The sequence below is a fragment of the Apteryx mantelli genome, chromosome 19, assembly GCF_036417845.1.
Source record: "Apteryx mantelli isolate bAptMan1 chromosome 19, bAptMan1.hap1, whole genome shotgun sequence".
Classification (NCBI taxonomy): Eukaryota; Metazoa; Chordata; class Aves; order Apterygiformes; family Apterygidae; genus Apteryx; species Apteryx mantelli.
In genome coordinates, this window is record NC_089996.1 from 8,564,897 (window position 1) to 8,579,761 (window position 14,865).

General features: G+C 58.9%; 1 protein-coding gene across 1 annotated transcript in view; it reads right to left on the reverse strand.

The window, feature by feature from the left end:
• The window catches only part of MGAT5B (alpha-1,6-mannosylglycoprotein 6-beta-N-acetylglucosaminyltransferase B), a 75,615-nt gene that overhangs the window by 43,142 nt on the left and 17,608 nt on the right, over positions 1-14,865 (reverse strand). Inside the window, exon 3 of the mRNA XM_067308192.1 lies at positions 5,224-5,368. Coding sequence (XP_067164293.1) covers positions 5,224-5,368 — 145 coding nt within the window. The remainder of the gene's footprint in view (positions 1-5,223; positions 5,369-14,865) is intronic.

Consider the following 14,865-nt stretch of genomic DNA (forward strand, 5'->3'; position numbering starts at 1 on the left):
GAAAGCCAGCGGCTGCACAGCCTGCAGGAAAGCTCCATTTCAGCAAGCTGGCAATAAATTTCGAGAAAAATAAGATCTCGTCGTGAAAACGTTGACCAGTTTTGCAATCAAAGCCAGCATTGCAGACCCGTAACGAACAGCTCACGCGTACCCCACACGGCAAAGAATTTGCCAACACCATATAAGCAAGATGGTTAATTAAAATATTTTACAAACGCTATAAACTGCTCAGAGCTCCTTCTTAAGCCTGAATACGAAGCTGGAGTTAAAGCTGAACCCAAGCCTTCGTCTTCCTAACGACTTGCAGAGCAGAACGGAGAGTCGAGCCCAGGCACCAACAAATTTCGTTCAATATATGGAGGGTCGCAGGCGCAAGGGTTACTGGGGTCACTTTGATGTATGTTGATTTTTCCTCAATTGAGGCATAAATCAGAGATATTCGTTTACCTGCTTAGATTGCCCGATTCCCACGGGCTGTGGGAAATTTGGCATTAGGGTCCCCGGCCGCCCGACCACCCTCCTCCCCTTGCACACGTGCACCCAGCGGCCAAGCTCACCCATCCGCCCCACCGCGGAGGTGGCTTTGACCCCCCCCCGCCATGGCACCAGCGGTCAGGGCTGGAAATGCACCAAATGGACCCAAAACGGAGCCCGTTACGGAATCAGGTGCAGTGGATTGAGCCGGAGGGGCACGAGGGAGGCTCGCGGATGCCCATCTCGCCCCGAGGCGGCACCGGCGGGGAAACCGAGGCAGGTTCGCTTTCCCCCAAAGAGCACCCGAAACGGCCGTTTCTACCCCCAATATCAATCCAGGCCTCTACAAATAAGCTAAGTCAGCCCCGCGATGCACCAAGGAGGCGCGGGGAGGTCCGGGGGCGGCACAGAGGGCCCCATCGCCCCCTCTCCAGCCCCGCGCGGGGCCGGTGAGATGCCGCAGGCTCGGCTCTACCGCAGGGACCCGGGAGCATCCGGCGGCGGTTTATCGACAGCAATAATTTAGGAATTAACAGAGCCGGGCCAGCAGGAGCATCGCCCAGTTTAGCGTTGTAGCGTGCGACTTTTAACGACGAGAGGAACGTGGGGTCCCGTAACGAGCGCAAGAGCAAACGCTCGGAGCGCGCGGAGGCGATCCAAGCCGCGGCAGTAATTAAGCTTCAAGATTAATCAGTCATTAGCGAATCACGCCTCCCGCGGGGAAGCGGGGCCGGGTGCTGCAAGCGCTGCGGGCAGCAGGGGGGACGGCGGGGCAGTCCCGGCTCGGAGACGGGCCCCCGGCAGCTCCCGCTTGCGGTGCCAAGCTTGGATCCGCCGCTCCGCGCCCCGGCCCCCCTGCTCCGAGCTAACGCTCCCCTCGCCCAGCAAACTCCCGCAAGCGCTTCCAATTTCCGCCCCGCCGCCGATCCACGGGGATTGCATTCGATGAACGGCCACACAGATTTCGCGGAGGCCGGCACGCCGCTCGCGGCCCTCGCCGCCGGGCAGGCATGGAGGGAGGACTCGGCAAACCCCAGCGGCCCCCGTGGCAAGCCGGGGTGGGGGGACGCCTGGGAAGCCGCCGGGCGGCTCCCACCGAGGACAACGGTGCAGCTCGGGTCACCAAATGCTGTTTCTAAAGCGGGGCGAGAGGCCGCTGGGCTGCCCACGGGGGCAGCCGTATACCCAGCCGCAGGCAGCAGGGGCGAAGCTGCCCTCCCCGCCGCCCCCTCGCCTCGGGGCCAACCCCAACGCGCCACGCTGGCGGCTGCACGGCGGCGTGGACACCAGCCAGAGGGGTCCCAGGGCAGCACGAGCCATGCCGATGCCCGGGGAGAGCCGAAAGGGAGCCAAGACGCAGGCAAATGCAGCGGCCGCTCGCTAAGAAACATCCTGGAATAACTTTGGGCAGAGCAAAGCTCTTTGCCCCGCCAGCTCGGAGGCTTTCCAAGGCGGGTAATTAATTGCACCTCGTTTAAGTCGCTTCCTTGTGCTTTGGAAGTGAAAAAGCCATCCCTGACCTCCCGGCTGCGCAGACCCGCGGAGCAGCGCTGGCAGCGGACAGCCGTCACACGAGCGCTTCGGAGGCAGCTGCGCTTCGGCAGGGAGCGGGCAGCGATTGATTAGACGGATATTTCATAAAGCCCAGCGAGGGCTTCGGCTCGTTCTTCTTCGGGAGGTGCTCCGCAAACCCAAGTCCTTCCGATTTCATTTGGGACCCAAGAGCAAGGAGAAGAGCGCTTTGTAAAACCGAGCGGCAACCCGCTTTTGCTCGGGTGGCATCGCGGACGGCTGCGCAGCGGGAGAGATGACCGCGGCAGCCGTGTCAACCAGAAACGCTTTAAAGAAAAAAAATCCCTTTGAAATTATCCCCCTTTAACTGCACTATTTTGCTGACAGCTTCAAGTCAGTCACTGGAGATCCAAGGGACAGAGATGGGGATGCAGGGAGGAAGCAAACCCCGATGGAGTTCGGTGCCTTCGCACCCAGGACCGCGGGAGGCCCCGGCCCCACTCTGCACTGGGGTTCCCGCGGGACCCGCGGCGCATCCTCACCCCCCAGCGCCGCAGGGACCCTCAGCTGCAGCCCGTTATCCTCCCGCAGACGGTTTCTTGCTGCAGCATCAAGGTTTTGCCCTAGCTGCCATTCGGGTTGCCCCAGGTTGCTTCGCTCAGGGCTGGACAGCAGGGACACAACCCGGCACCGCTCCCGTGCCACCCATGCGCCTCCTTCCGCTGCGGCGCAGACCCCAGCCGAGGCTCCGGGGAGGAGGGAGGCATTAAAAAACACTTAGGAAGTGTTTGCAGATGCTGCTGGCGCTTCCCTAAGGATCACGGTAATAATCCAATATTGGGCTGGTGGGTGAACTGAGATACTAGGCAAGTACATGAGTCAGGTACCAAGGTGGAGAGAGCCACGGAAAAAAGAAAAAAATACAGATTCCTACGGGGGAAAGTCGGGAGCCCAGGTAGCAATTCCTCCCGCGTCAAGCCTGGCTGCCCCCGGCAGGTGCCCAGGAGCCCAGCCTGGAGACGGAGCATCCACCCTTGAAGGACCAGAGCCAGGAGATACCCTGGTGATGGTGCTTCCTTCCCTGGAGACGCTTTGCCCCAGGAACTTGACCCAGCTTCAGCCCTTTGGATTCAAAGGCTAGACGAAAACAAGGACATTATGCAGGCATGAGAAGTGTTTGTACTGCACCATTTGATGTCCAGCCTGCTTTCCCACCTGCTGCTCTCACGTACGGCGGTATACGAGCTATGGGAAAGTCCAAGTTGCACAGCTCCCTGGAGATGCTCGTGGGGCTGGATGCATGGGACGTTTCCTGCTGGCGTTTCTAGCACGCAGGTGTGCACGTACGCACACCCCTACTTTTTTTTTATTTGCACTTGGATTCATCTCAGCGCTTCTGCTCTTTGGATCTCCGTTCTTGGGTTTGCTCCCCAGGCCGTGCAATGTCCCCAAGGCGCTCTCCCCCGGCATCGCCACCCAACGATCAGCGGGCTCCTGCCACGCGGGACCCAAAATAAACCCAGAGCAGCTAGGAGAAATCGGCTCCACCAGGGAACCCCTCGGACAGCGAGATAATCAAGAGAGACGCGTCCTGCATCGCCCCATTGCCGCCAGGCACCTTGCAAACAGCGGGAGCAAAAATAAGAGGCGCTTTTGCCGGCTGCTGCCCTCCCATGTAGGCACCAGCCAGCGCCTTTCTCCTCCGCTACAACCAGCGAAGCACCAGTTGCAAAACCAGCAAGGATTTCCCAAGTCCCAAGTCCGACTGGCCAAGGGGACCGAGACCACCCAGACCCACCTGCAACAACCAGCTCCTGCAGGGACGCTGGGTACCATAAACCGACCTGGAACGCGATATTTCCATCCTAAGCAATCACTGCCAGTTCACACAAACGCTTTTAAGCCCGTCTCTTGGCTGCTGCTACGCAGAAATTACTGTAACCTGAAATTACTGGTTCTTTTTTCACCAGAGAGTGGCCAAGAAAATCATCAAGCGGGCACAAGCTACCCCGGCGTTTTTTCAGCATTGCAAAATTTGTTACGAGTGCTGCCCCCCCCCCCTTTTTTTTTTTTCAGTTCTCTACCCCTCCATGTTCCAGTTGCTTTAGTTACAGTTTTTACAGGCCTCGGAGTGACAGCAAAATTAGCATTAGTAAATGCTTAAAGCCTCTCCAAGCAAAGGGAAACGTCTCTTTGGTAAACCAGCGTGGCGTTGCGGGTCTGATGACATCTCTCAAGCCGGCAGCGCGTGAGACGGATGCGGGATGTTCCCAGCAGCGGAGCCAGGAGCACCAGGCCTGCGCCACCAGCATTTCGGGGCCGGGCAGCTTGCTAGCATTGCGTTTGAGGCGCTGCTCTACCCCAAGGCTGAACATATCAGCCCTGGATTTCAAACAGCATCAATGGCTGCTTTGGCCTGATCTTTGCATTTCAGAAAAGGGAGGATGGAGAAGAAAGGAGAGGAAGTCGGGGAGAGAGAGGAGCCGGTGGCTCAGTGCCCAGCAGCGCTGCAGGAGACCCAGATTCGACTCCACTTACAACCTCTTCCAAGATCTTGGGCAAAGACCTTTTTTTTTGAACTATCAAACACGCACACACTCTGCTAGCGCGTGCCATCTCCTTAAAAGCCACGCTCAGTTATTTGTGGCTAACTCAAGCAAGGCTTAGCTCCGAAGGAGCCAGCACCTGCGTTCAGTGGGGACAGGCCCGAGCACGGACAAGCCCAAATAGCTGAGCATCTCCCCCCTGGCGCGGGGAGTTAATAGCAGAGGAGGGAGCAAAGTTCAGGCCCCTGTGCAGCAGCTGGTGCTCTGGCTGCTGGTGGTTCCCACCTCCAGCTCTACCACTGATGAAAAGACACTCTTCCACACTGCAATGCTAGCAGCTGGGACCAGCACTACAGACGGCCCCAAAATTCATAGGCATTTCAGAAACTCCAAAAGATTTCCAAAAGCAGCAAACAGAACTCCAAAAAGCCCAAGCCCTGGAGGGCATCGCATGCCCCAAACCCCATGCGGCGGCTCAGCCTGGTGTTTCTGGCACTGTGCAATGCCTGGGGGGGGGGGGGGGGTTTGCACCCCATCAGCATGGTTAGAGCCACTGTCGGAGAGGCTTTGCAGAGGAACGTCCTGCCCGGGGACCCGCTCGGCCCTGCCGCCCCCCCGGCAGGAGGGGACTAGCTCTGCCTGCCCCAGCCCGGCCCCGGCCCCTCGTGGGGCATCGGCGCGCCCGACTGACCTGTCCAGAGGGAAGCGCGCTTCGTCCCCTTTGTGGAAGTCAGTGCTATTCTCCAGCCTGGCCAGGATGTCCATCCTCTTCATCAGCATCTCCAGCATGTCGCTCATTTTCCGCAGCGCCCCTCGGGACTCCAGCGCGCCCATCACTGCGGTCACACAAAGAGCAAGCGAGACAGCGTCACGGGCCGGCCAGGGGACCGAGAAACCCCCCCCGCCTCCCCGAGGCTTCAACCCCAGCCCCAGGGCACCCAGCGCACCGACCCTGCGGCTCGCAGACCTCCTTGGGCTGCACCGTCATCCTGCGCGGGTGCTGCGGGTGCCCTAACTTAGCCGGGCTGCCGCGGCTTCTCTGCTCGTCGGCAGCCAGCAGTTACCCCAACTTCAGCCCTGAGTTCAGCTGCCTGACCTGCTTCTCCAAGGCGTAAAACCTCGACGCATCCATCCGACCCCTCCTGCTTGTCCCGAGTCCTTACGGGAAGCCAAGTTTTCTTCAACGCTAAGCAAATAGCTTTTCATTATGCACTTTTTTTTTTAAAACAAGGACCCACCTAGTCCAGCATCCTGTCTTTGACAGCAGTCTTTAGGGGATGCAGAGGGAAAAGCATGGGAAACGGCACAAATACGTGGGCCTCCCCCAGCATATCCTCCCGGCAGCGCCGGCTTTTCCTGTCGCAGAGGAGAACCTCTGCCCGCATCAGCCGGCAGGGTGGGCGCCCCGGCGCTAGAAATAGCTCAATTCTTAAAACGCCGCCACTACGTCGCGTCTCAGGAAAACCCCGGAGCGGGGAAGCGGCCGTTCCCCATCGCCGCAGAGCACGCTGCTTGCCGGGGACGCGCAGAGCACTGCCGTGCTCGTGGCGAAGCCCAGGCGAGCGAGGGCCAGGGGCACCCGCGCTCCCAGCGTCGCCTTGCCTCGGGACGGGCGGCCTGAAACCCCAGCACAGAAAATAACGTTCCCGTTTCATCTCAACCTGGCTCATTCCACGTTCGTAACATCTCGATGGGTGAACAACCCCCCACATTTCTCCCGTTGAGGGGAAAGCTCCCCCGCTCGGCCCGCGGTTCATTTGCCAAGCAGCAGGAGGGAACGGAGAGCCCATGGACAAGCTGCCGGCCGCACGCGCAATCCGAGCCCGCAAGCCCTCCTAGGAGCCACCAGGAGCTACGGAGAAGCAGGAGACCTTCCCAGGGCAGTGCGGCAGCCTCGAAGGCCTCCCGAGCCGCTGCCGAGCTCGGGGTTACGGGACGCTCCGGGGGGGAAAAGAGCGGAAACTCGGCAGCCAGCGCCCAATTTTTGCTGGCCAGGAGCCTCCCCAAACACAGCTGAGCAAACGAAGGAAAGACGCAGCCGGGGAAAAACAGAGTAGCTGAGAGATGGGCTGAAGCCCGAAAAGCCACGTTAGTTATTTCAGTGTAGGCTTTCACCCCAAGAGTGTTGGAGCTTGGGGACAGGCCAAACCCAAGCCCGAGCTTGCAGCATCCGGCATCTCCTGTCTGTCCGTACGAGTTTGGCTTCCAGGACCAGTGGCCACCGGTGCAGGGAGCTCCGCACAGGACTTGCCACCGCTGCAACGTCCCGGTGCTGCCGAAGGTCAGAGCAACACGGCAGGAGCGTGATGGAGGCGGTTTCTCACGCAGGGACCCCGTCCCGCCACGGCACTCGCTGGTGGCCGGAATGGCCGCAGCCTCCAGACACGTTGCCGTTGCAGCCAGAAGGGAGGGAGAGGTCGTTGCATGGCCAAGGCCACCCCACGGGGCCTGACCCCATAGCTGACCAAATGGAGCCAAGAGGGATGGCTTTGAGGAGGACCCAAAGAGCTGGAGGAAGCCACCAGCGAGGAAGTAAACGCACCTCTGGCAGCACAAGGAGACTCGCAACAGGAGCAAGAGCCCATGGGTCCTTTTCCCAGGACAAGAAGTTAACCAAAGCTCCGCGGCTGTGCAAAGAGGATGTCTTTGCCCCCCAAAAAGTGCAAGCTGGCAGCTTTGCACTCCCTGCCGTGCTCACTGCATGCGCCTCTTCCAGCTGCAGCGCATCCTTCTTGCGCACATCTCCGCAGGCCGCCGAGTCCAGAGGACAGCAAGAGCACCCGATGCAACAGCTATAGCCAGCTACAAAGAGCTTAAAACACAGCCACAGTGTTTTCTACGCCCACACGGCAGCCTTGGCCCCGGCTCCGCAGGTGCGGGACCCTTCCCACGGAGCACGGCTTCGAGCCCGGAGCTGGCTGGGGCAGAGAGATGCAGAGATCGGCCACGAGCGACACGGCCGGGAGCGCGGAGGTGACTTAGAGCCGCTGCCGCCGCCTTCGCTGTTCAGGGCCAGGCCGTCACCTCGATCGCAGCCGGACTGCATCTGCTTAATTAAGGCGGCTCGTGTAGCGGCGCGGCTCATTCGAAATGGAAACGGCAGCGTGCAAAGCCCCGGTGGAGCAGCAGCTCCGCACGGGCACGGAGCTGGTCACCGCAGACGGGACTTGGGGCCCGGGAGCCTTTCCAGCCGCGCCAAGGGGTCCGCGTGCCGCAAGCCTCTCCCCCCGAGGAAGGGCGCGGAGGCGTGCACGCTTCAGGAGGCCCCTTCTCGCCTCCCGACGGCCGATTTTGAGGAAGGTCGGCACAAGCCAGCAAATAAAGCAGCCCTGGTTCCCCCGCCAGCGCACGGGGCAGGATGAGCAAAGCGCTGTCTTAAACGCAGCGGGCCTGGAGCACCAAGCAGCGCAGCCCTTTGCTTGCGGCTCCTTCTTCATCATCGTGAAGGAGCATTTCTGGGTTTCCCTTCACTTCAGCGCGAGCAGCCCTACGGCATTTATCACCCCGTTCTCCCCTGCGCAAGCAGGCGCTAATCGTTCCTGCGCAGAAGGCAAGGGAAACTGAGGCACGGAGCGACACAGAGGATCACGGGGTTATCTTTGCAGGGAGGACTTTCCCTGCCGGAAAGCAGAGCTGTCACAGGACTCATCTCCCCCTCGTCCTCATCCCTCCCCGAGCTCTCAAAGATGAATTCTGAAGTCTTTCCTCATCAACACCTATTTTTCTTGTTGTCGGAGAGGTTTTTTTTTTCCTGTTGTTGTTGCTGTTCCAGAAGCTCAAGAAGGATAACAAGAGTGATTTGACATTTTTGGCAATGATTATTACATCTCTTGGAAAGCGTGCCTCATTAAAACCAAGAGCAAGGAGGAAAAAGTGCTGAAGAGATGCTTTTGGGAAAAAAAAAAATGCAAGAGCCGGGATTAATTTGTTAACCTGAAGTGGAGTCCCGGGCACCCGCAGAACTGCTGCTCGGCTGCCTGACAGCCAGGCAGGAGCCAGCGACTCTTAAGGCAGGTGACGGAAACAAAGAAAGGAATAAAATAAATTCCTTTTCCACGCCGGGTGACGGTGTTTTGCAGCACCCGACAGCGTCGCGGCTGTGCGGGTGGGCAGCTGCGGCCCAAGCCGGGATGCTTCTCGTGGCGCTCACCACCGCAGCCAGCCCCATCCGAGCCGGGGCAGTTTTGCCTGCTCCTTCTCTCCAAAGAAACTGTTTAAAACCACCGGCCGGCAACGCAAGCTCAAGCCGGGCTTCCCTGGACACGCACCCGCGTGCTGGGACGGAGGGGTTCTGCAAAACGTCGGGGATTTGCAACCCCATAAGCCAGCGACAATCCTCAAGAGAGTGGAAAACAGCACCAAAGACAGGCAGGATAAACCAAAACCTGGCTCAGTAGCACGAAAACCCGGCAAAATAGTCGTGCAAGTAACTTTTGTTTTAAAAAGCAGCAAGAGAGCCGCTAATTACAAAGGAGAAATAGTCTAATTACCCTTGATAATCAGCAATGATGGGAAAGACGACACAAGCAAAACTGCTCAACAGATTAATTGCAGTTTGCTAAAGTATGCCAGGTTTTTGACAGGTTTCCTGAGTGGCAGACGCTCTTCTAAGGCAATCACTGAACCTGACAGAGGTTTTCATAGCAGCACTATGAAATAATGATTGCAATCAATCACATCTTACTGGATTTCATGAGACATGCTGGTAAACACAGCAGAGGGAGGAGAATTATTTATGGTGCTTCAGAAGAGCATGCAGCTAAGTAATTGGATGAAATCAGGGGGAAAAAAAAAAGAAGGCATCCCCTAAGGGCGATGTCTATTGGAAGAAGAAATAGTTTCTCTGCAAAACCAGGGGAACAGTCAACAGCTGATATGTTCAAATTTGGATGGGTCAAAACCCTGGAGAATTCACTAATGATACACTTGTCTTTAAAATGCCTTGTCTGAGAGAATACATCTCTGGGCAAACATCCCATCCATCGTGTTTATTCGACACCGAAACCTCCAGAAATGGGAGCCGGGAAGGACGAGCCGGTCAGTGTTGCTGCACGCACGGACCGGACGTGACAGCGAGGTTTAGCACCAGCCGCGACCCAAAGGGGCGGGAAGCGGCCGAAAAAGCGGCGTTGCAGGCAACACCGCCCCACGCGAGCTGCTTGGCCGCCCAAGGACGGAGGCGGCTTGGAGGGGAGCGGACGCAAGGGAGGTGACTCGGCGGCCGCAGGAGAGCGGGACGCCGAGGCTCGGCCTCGACCTGCGGCTCCGCAGAGCGGCGGCGAAACGTCCCCCCGACGTTTAAAACGCAATTCCGCAATACGTCGCCGCTGCTCGTAGCACAGCTGATGCGTCATTGCTTTTCACCCCCCTCCGACATAAGCCGCGCTCCTGCCCGGCGGCCGCCTAACAACCGAACACTCCGGTACAAGATGGGAATTTGCTCAGAGACGGCAAAAATATTACTTATGTCCCTTGCAAATACCAGCCGAATTCATTTCAATCTGAAGCGTCATCTGCTTCGCTTCGCTTCCCTCCTTTAAAGGACAACTCCGTGCCGGTTAAACCCCTCGAAAGGGCAACGGGCTCCTCAAGAAGCGGCTCGCAGGGTGGAACGGCCGGGCGCCGAGACCCCAGCGAAAGCCTCGCGGGGGGTCAGACGGAGCCGCCGGGCCCGCGGAGCCGGGACGGCCGACAGCGCCGGGCACCCGCGTCCCGCGACGGCGGATGCCACCCGCCCGCCCTCCCTTCCCGGCACGCTCCTCTATTTACTTTCCCTATCGATTTTGACTCGAGCAGATTAAACGACCCGAGAGCCAACTAGCCAAAGGCTCCGGCTAACCCTGACACATAATCCATTAAAATCGCAGCCCGGAAACCCGGCGCGAACGGCGACAAGCAAGCCCGAGGCCAAGCTTGCCAGCGAGCCGCGACGGCAACCTCCCCGTCTCCGGCCCAGCCGAGGGCCTTCGCCGCCAACCGGAGAAGATTGAGGTCCAGCGCGGTGGCCAGGGTCCTTCAGGGGGGACCTTGCCCCCCGGCGCAGGCAGCCCAGGCTGGAAGCCGCCTCCTGAGATCCACCAGGCTAGTTTTGCTCTTAGGCCACGCAAAGACGGCCCCGTCGAGCAGGCACGCCGCAGCAAAGAGCGCCTGTGACCAGCCAAATCCCATCGCCTTACGCCACCAGCGAGCGGCTGAGAACGTAGGTCATGGCCCGTCTGCTCAATACCGTCACCTGCACGAGTCACCCACCCCTCGCCCACGCTTGCGATCGATGGCAGCTGACGAGGCTCCAGAGCGCTCGCGTTTCTCCCCAAAATCCCACCCTAAACCTCCGCACAGGAACGAGCCGGCACCGCGGTGGCACCGCCAGCACCCAGCTGGGCTCTCGCCACCTCTCCCACAGCTCCTTCGGGCCCTGCTGGACTCAGCACCCACCCGCTGCCCCAAACCCAACCCCTCTGGGGTCTCGCCGCTCGCCCCTTCCCTCGGGAACGGCCCCGTGTGGGTCCCGGGTCCGGAGCGGCGCAGGGGCAGACGGGGCTCCCGAGCCCACATCCTCCTCGCTAACCTCCCCTTTCCCCGTGCCGGCTGAACGGGGATTCCGTAATATTAGACCGCAGCTATATATCTCCCCACTAACACATGTTTGCTCTCTATTTCCATATAAATAAGAAAAGGCAGGAAGCTGAGCAATACAAATAGACACTTATATTTATAGGTAGGAGTATTTCATTACTGCACGGGAGAGCGTGAGGCTGCTCCCCCCTCCCCAGCTGGAGACCCGGCGAGGGAAGGACCTGCTCCGTGGGAAACGTTCGGCTCCGCGCTCGGCGTTTGGTGGAGAGGGAAGAGCAGCTAGGGCGTCTCCTCTGCCCCCCAGCAGCCCGGCGGGACGGGATGGAAAACGCATGACCCCCGCATGAGCCGCACTTCAGGGCTGCGGTGCTGGTATCTATTTTTTACTCCCATTTTTTTTCCCCCCCTCTTCCCTTTCCACTTAAAATAAATAAATAAATAAAGCCTAGCAGGGTATTTTTAGTTGTTCCTCTATTGTCAGTCAGCGCTATTTTAAATTGCATTAAGTTACTCCGCAGCGCTCCAAACACTTCACGCTGCAGGGGAGGCTCTTGGGAGCGACGAGATTAGCACCGATTTAAAGACGCTTCTTAAAACGCAAGGGCTGCAGGGCAGGGGTGGCTCAAGGGCAGCCGGAGCTGAGCCCCGGCCCGGAGGATGCCGGCGCTCCCAGGGGCACAGCTACACCCCGCCTCGGGCTGGGCGGCCTCGGCCCGCGGGGCAGAGCCGGGGTCCGGTTTCAGCGGTTGGGGACCCCCCGACGCGGAGCCAGCTCGGAGCAACGTCCCCGGCAGCCCCCCGAGCGCCGTCCTGCCCCCGAGCCGAGCATCTTTCCTCGCCCGTGGTTTTTGCAGCGCAGGCATCTCTCCAAGGACGTCTGCATCGATCCCAACCCTTCCTTTTCCCAGCAGCCAAACAGCCGCTGCGTAACGATCCCTTCGGGCACCGCCGGCCCAGGGAAAGTTGCCTTCGCAGGAGCTGACGCCCCACGGACGCTACGCTAGAGCGGGGGCTGCCGCAGCTGAGCACCAAGAAGACACCTCCGAAAACGCGCAGGCCAGGCAAAGAAAACAAATCACTGGCCTGACTTGGGAAAACTGAGGCAACATGCAGGAGATTAGGTCAAAACCGAGGTCACGACGCAAGTCCGTTCTCAGCTGACCGCTCCAGAGCCAGGAGAGGCGCATGGGCAGCGGTGGCGGGAGCCAGAGCTGTGCAAAATGGTTTTCTCACAGCAGCTGAACTAAAGCCGTTTAAAAATTGGATTTCTCTCACTTGATGTTTCTCCATGGAGAAAAGGGAGGGGAGGGACCCACAAACAACCCACCCACTCCCACCTCCAGGAATGCAGCTTTCTGGAAACCCTAGGGAACATCAGCTGCTTTAAGGGAAAAAGGGACCCCAGGGCTCCAGCCTAAGAGGGAGCAGAGGAAGAAGGGCCACCACAGCCCTGCAGCCAGACAGACCCTGGTTTCAGGCATCCTGTCTCCATCTCCAAACAGGGATTCGAACCGGGGGGGCTCCGGTTTTGGGAAGCACCACAGGCACCAGCTGTAACACCTGGGGGCTCGGCAAGCACAAGACCCCCGACAATCTCAGGAGAGCCCAGACCAAAGGCGAAGAGAAGCAACAGTGGTGGGAAACCAGCTCAAATCCCACAGGCAGGGGGAAAATTCAGACCTGGTGTTCACCTGCCCCAGGGCCTGCTGTGCCATGGCAGGAGACCCAGAAGCCCCCTTCCTCCTCTGCACATCTAGCACCAGAGCTCCCAGTCGTGTTTACAAGCGTCCCAAAATATTATGCTTCAGAAGCAGCAGAACTCACTAATTTAGCACTTCCAAGCGATTATCATTTCTGTTTCAGCCAAAACTATTGGCCAAGTAGTTCCAGGCATCTTGCCACCCCATTTGCGAGGGGGGAATAAATCCTCCCCTTCCTCCAAAAGCGTTTGCCTCCACCCAGGTCAGCAGCAGAGGGAGGCAGCGGCCCCGCAAGAGGCAGGGGCACCGGCAGGGCCTAGGGAAGAGCCTTGCCTAATCTCTGACCAAGCAAAACTGAGCCCTAGTCCCTCATTTAGGCCAGAGCAACAAATAAATCAGTGGGAGAAAACAGCTTTTACAGCAGCTGCTACGGTTCCCACTGCGCTAGTTCCATTTTCTGGAGTACCTGCCTGCCTCCCCGGCTCCGGGTGAGTTTTGATTCAGGAGCGAAAGGGGGTAATAAAAGCATAAAGAGCCATTAACATCCCTCCTGGCCTTGGTGGGCTGTTTGCGCGTCACACGTTGATGGAAACACCATATGACTTTCTTATGAGCTACAGAAGAGAGAGAGAAAAAAAAAATCAATTAATTTAATCATTCTCTCAAAAAAAATGCTGCTTATGGAAATAACAGACTGCCACAAGCCACTGTTGCTCCCGCCGGTGGGACAGGGCCGGGGAAAGGGCGCAGGCAATGCTCCCATGGTGGCACATGCTTGAACCCCAAGGACCCTTTGCTGCAAGCAGCCAGAGCTGCTCAGAAAGACCGTGGAGGATGAGGCCCCCGACCAGGCTCCCAAGGCAGCCGCGTCGCCCCAGACGGCCACTCAGCAGCGCAAGCGGCCACGCCAGGGCTCGGGGCATGCCGCCGCTGGGTTTAAGCCCCTGGAGGGGCATCACGCCTTTTGGAGCCGCGGGAGGAACCGAGGGAGACCAAAAAGCAACGATTCACATCAAAGCTGCAGCCAGGGCAAGTGGACATCGCTATGGTCTTCTGCTCTGCTCCTCCCCCCAAAATGGGCCACTCCACCAGCTTAGGACTTTTGAATTAAGGTTTCCACCTTCCAGCAAGTGTGGTGGGACATTTAAGCCCACAGGTCTCCGGCTCTGAACAGTGATGGTATCAAACGGGCACTTCTTCAGCCCCCAGGATGGACTAAGTCTCAAACACCGCTTTTGCTTCAACAGCGTTTCTGCTTTTTGACACCTTCGCCCTGCAAAGCAGCCACCTGTGCTTCACCCCTCCGCACCCATCGCGGGCAGAGCGGCACCTTTGCTCTCCCCGAGCACAGTCGGCCACCGCAACGCGTCACCGGCAGGACCGCACCGTCATCCTCGGCACTACAAGCCCAGGGCTGTTCCCACACTGCTGGGGCACCGGCATCAGCCTGGGGAGCGCAAGACCCCGGCGTCAGGCTTTTCTCGAGCAATAACTAGTGCAACAGCACCGAGCGAGAGCGTGGACCGCTGCCTAACGCCTGTTTGCAGCCTAACGCCCACTTACAGCTATTTTTCAGCACAGAGCACAATTTTAATCATTAAAAAAGCCACCCCGTACTCAACAGGAACAGCAGAGCAAGTCGTTACTGCTGCCACATGCGGCGTTATCTCTGTAAACGAGAGCCCCCAGAGCAACCGAACATCTGCCAGGGAGCAGGGCTGGGAGGGAGGCAGCAATCAAGGCAGAAAGCCCCCGCGGCGCCTTCAGGCGCTTTCTGGAGGTGACGAATCGAGGTGGCAGGGCAGGTCACAGCAGCTCTGCTGCCAGCCCTGCGGCAAGAGGCACGAGATCGTCCTCAGCCCTCTCCCTGCAGGAGGAAGATGCTGGTACCGAGGAAGGACCAGCCCTGAAGGGCAGCTGTTCAGGTAAAGCCACCGGCGATGCCAGGAGCATCGGCATGCTGCGGCATCAGCCACCATCCCCAACCACAGTGGCCATGGTTCCCACCCAACGGGAACGTCTTCGTGGCTCGTCCCGCACTAGCGGGAGCTCTGTGC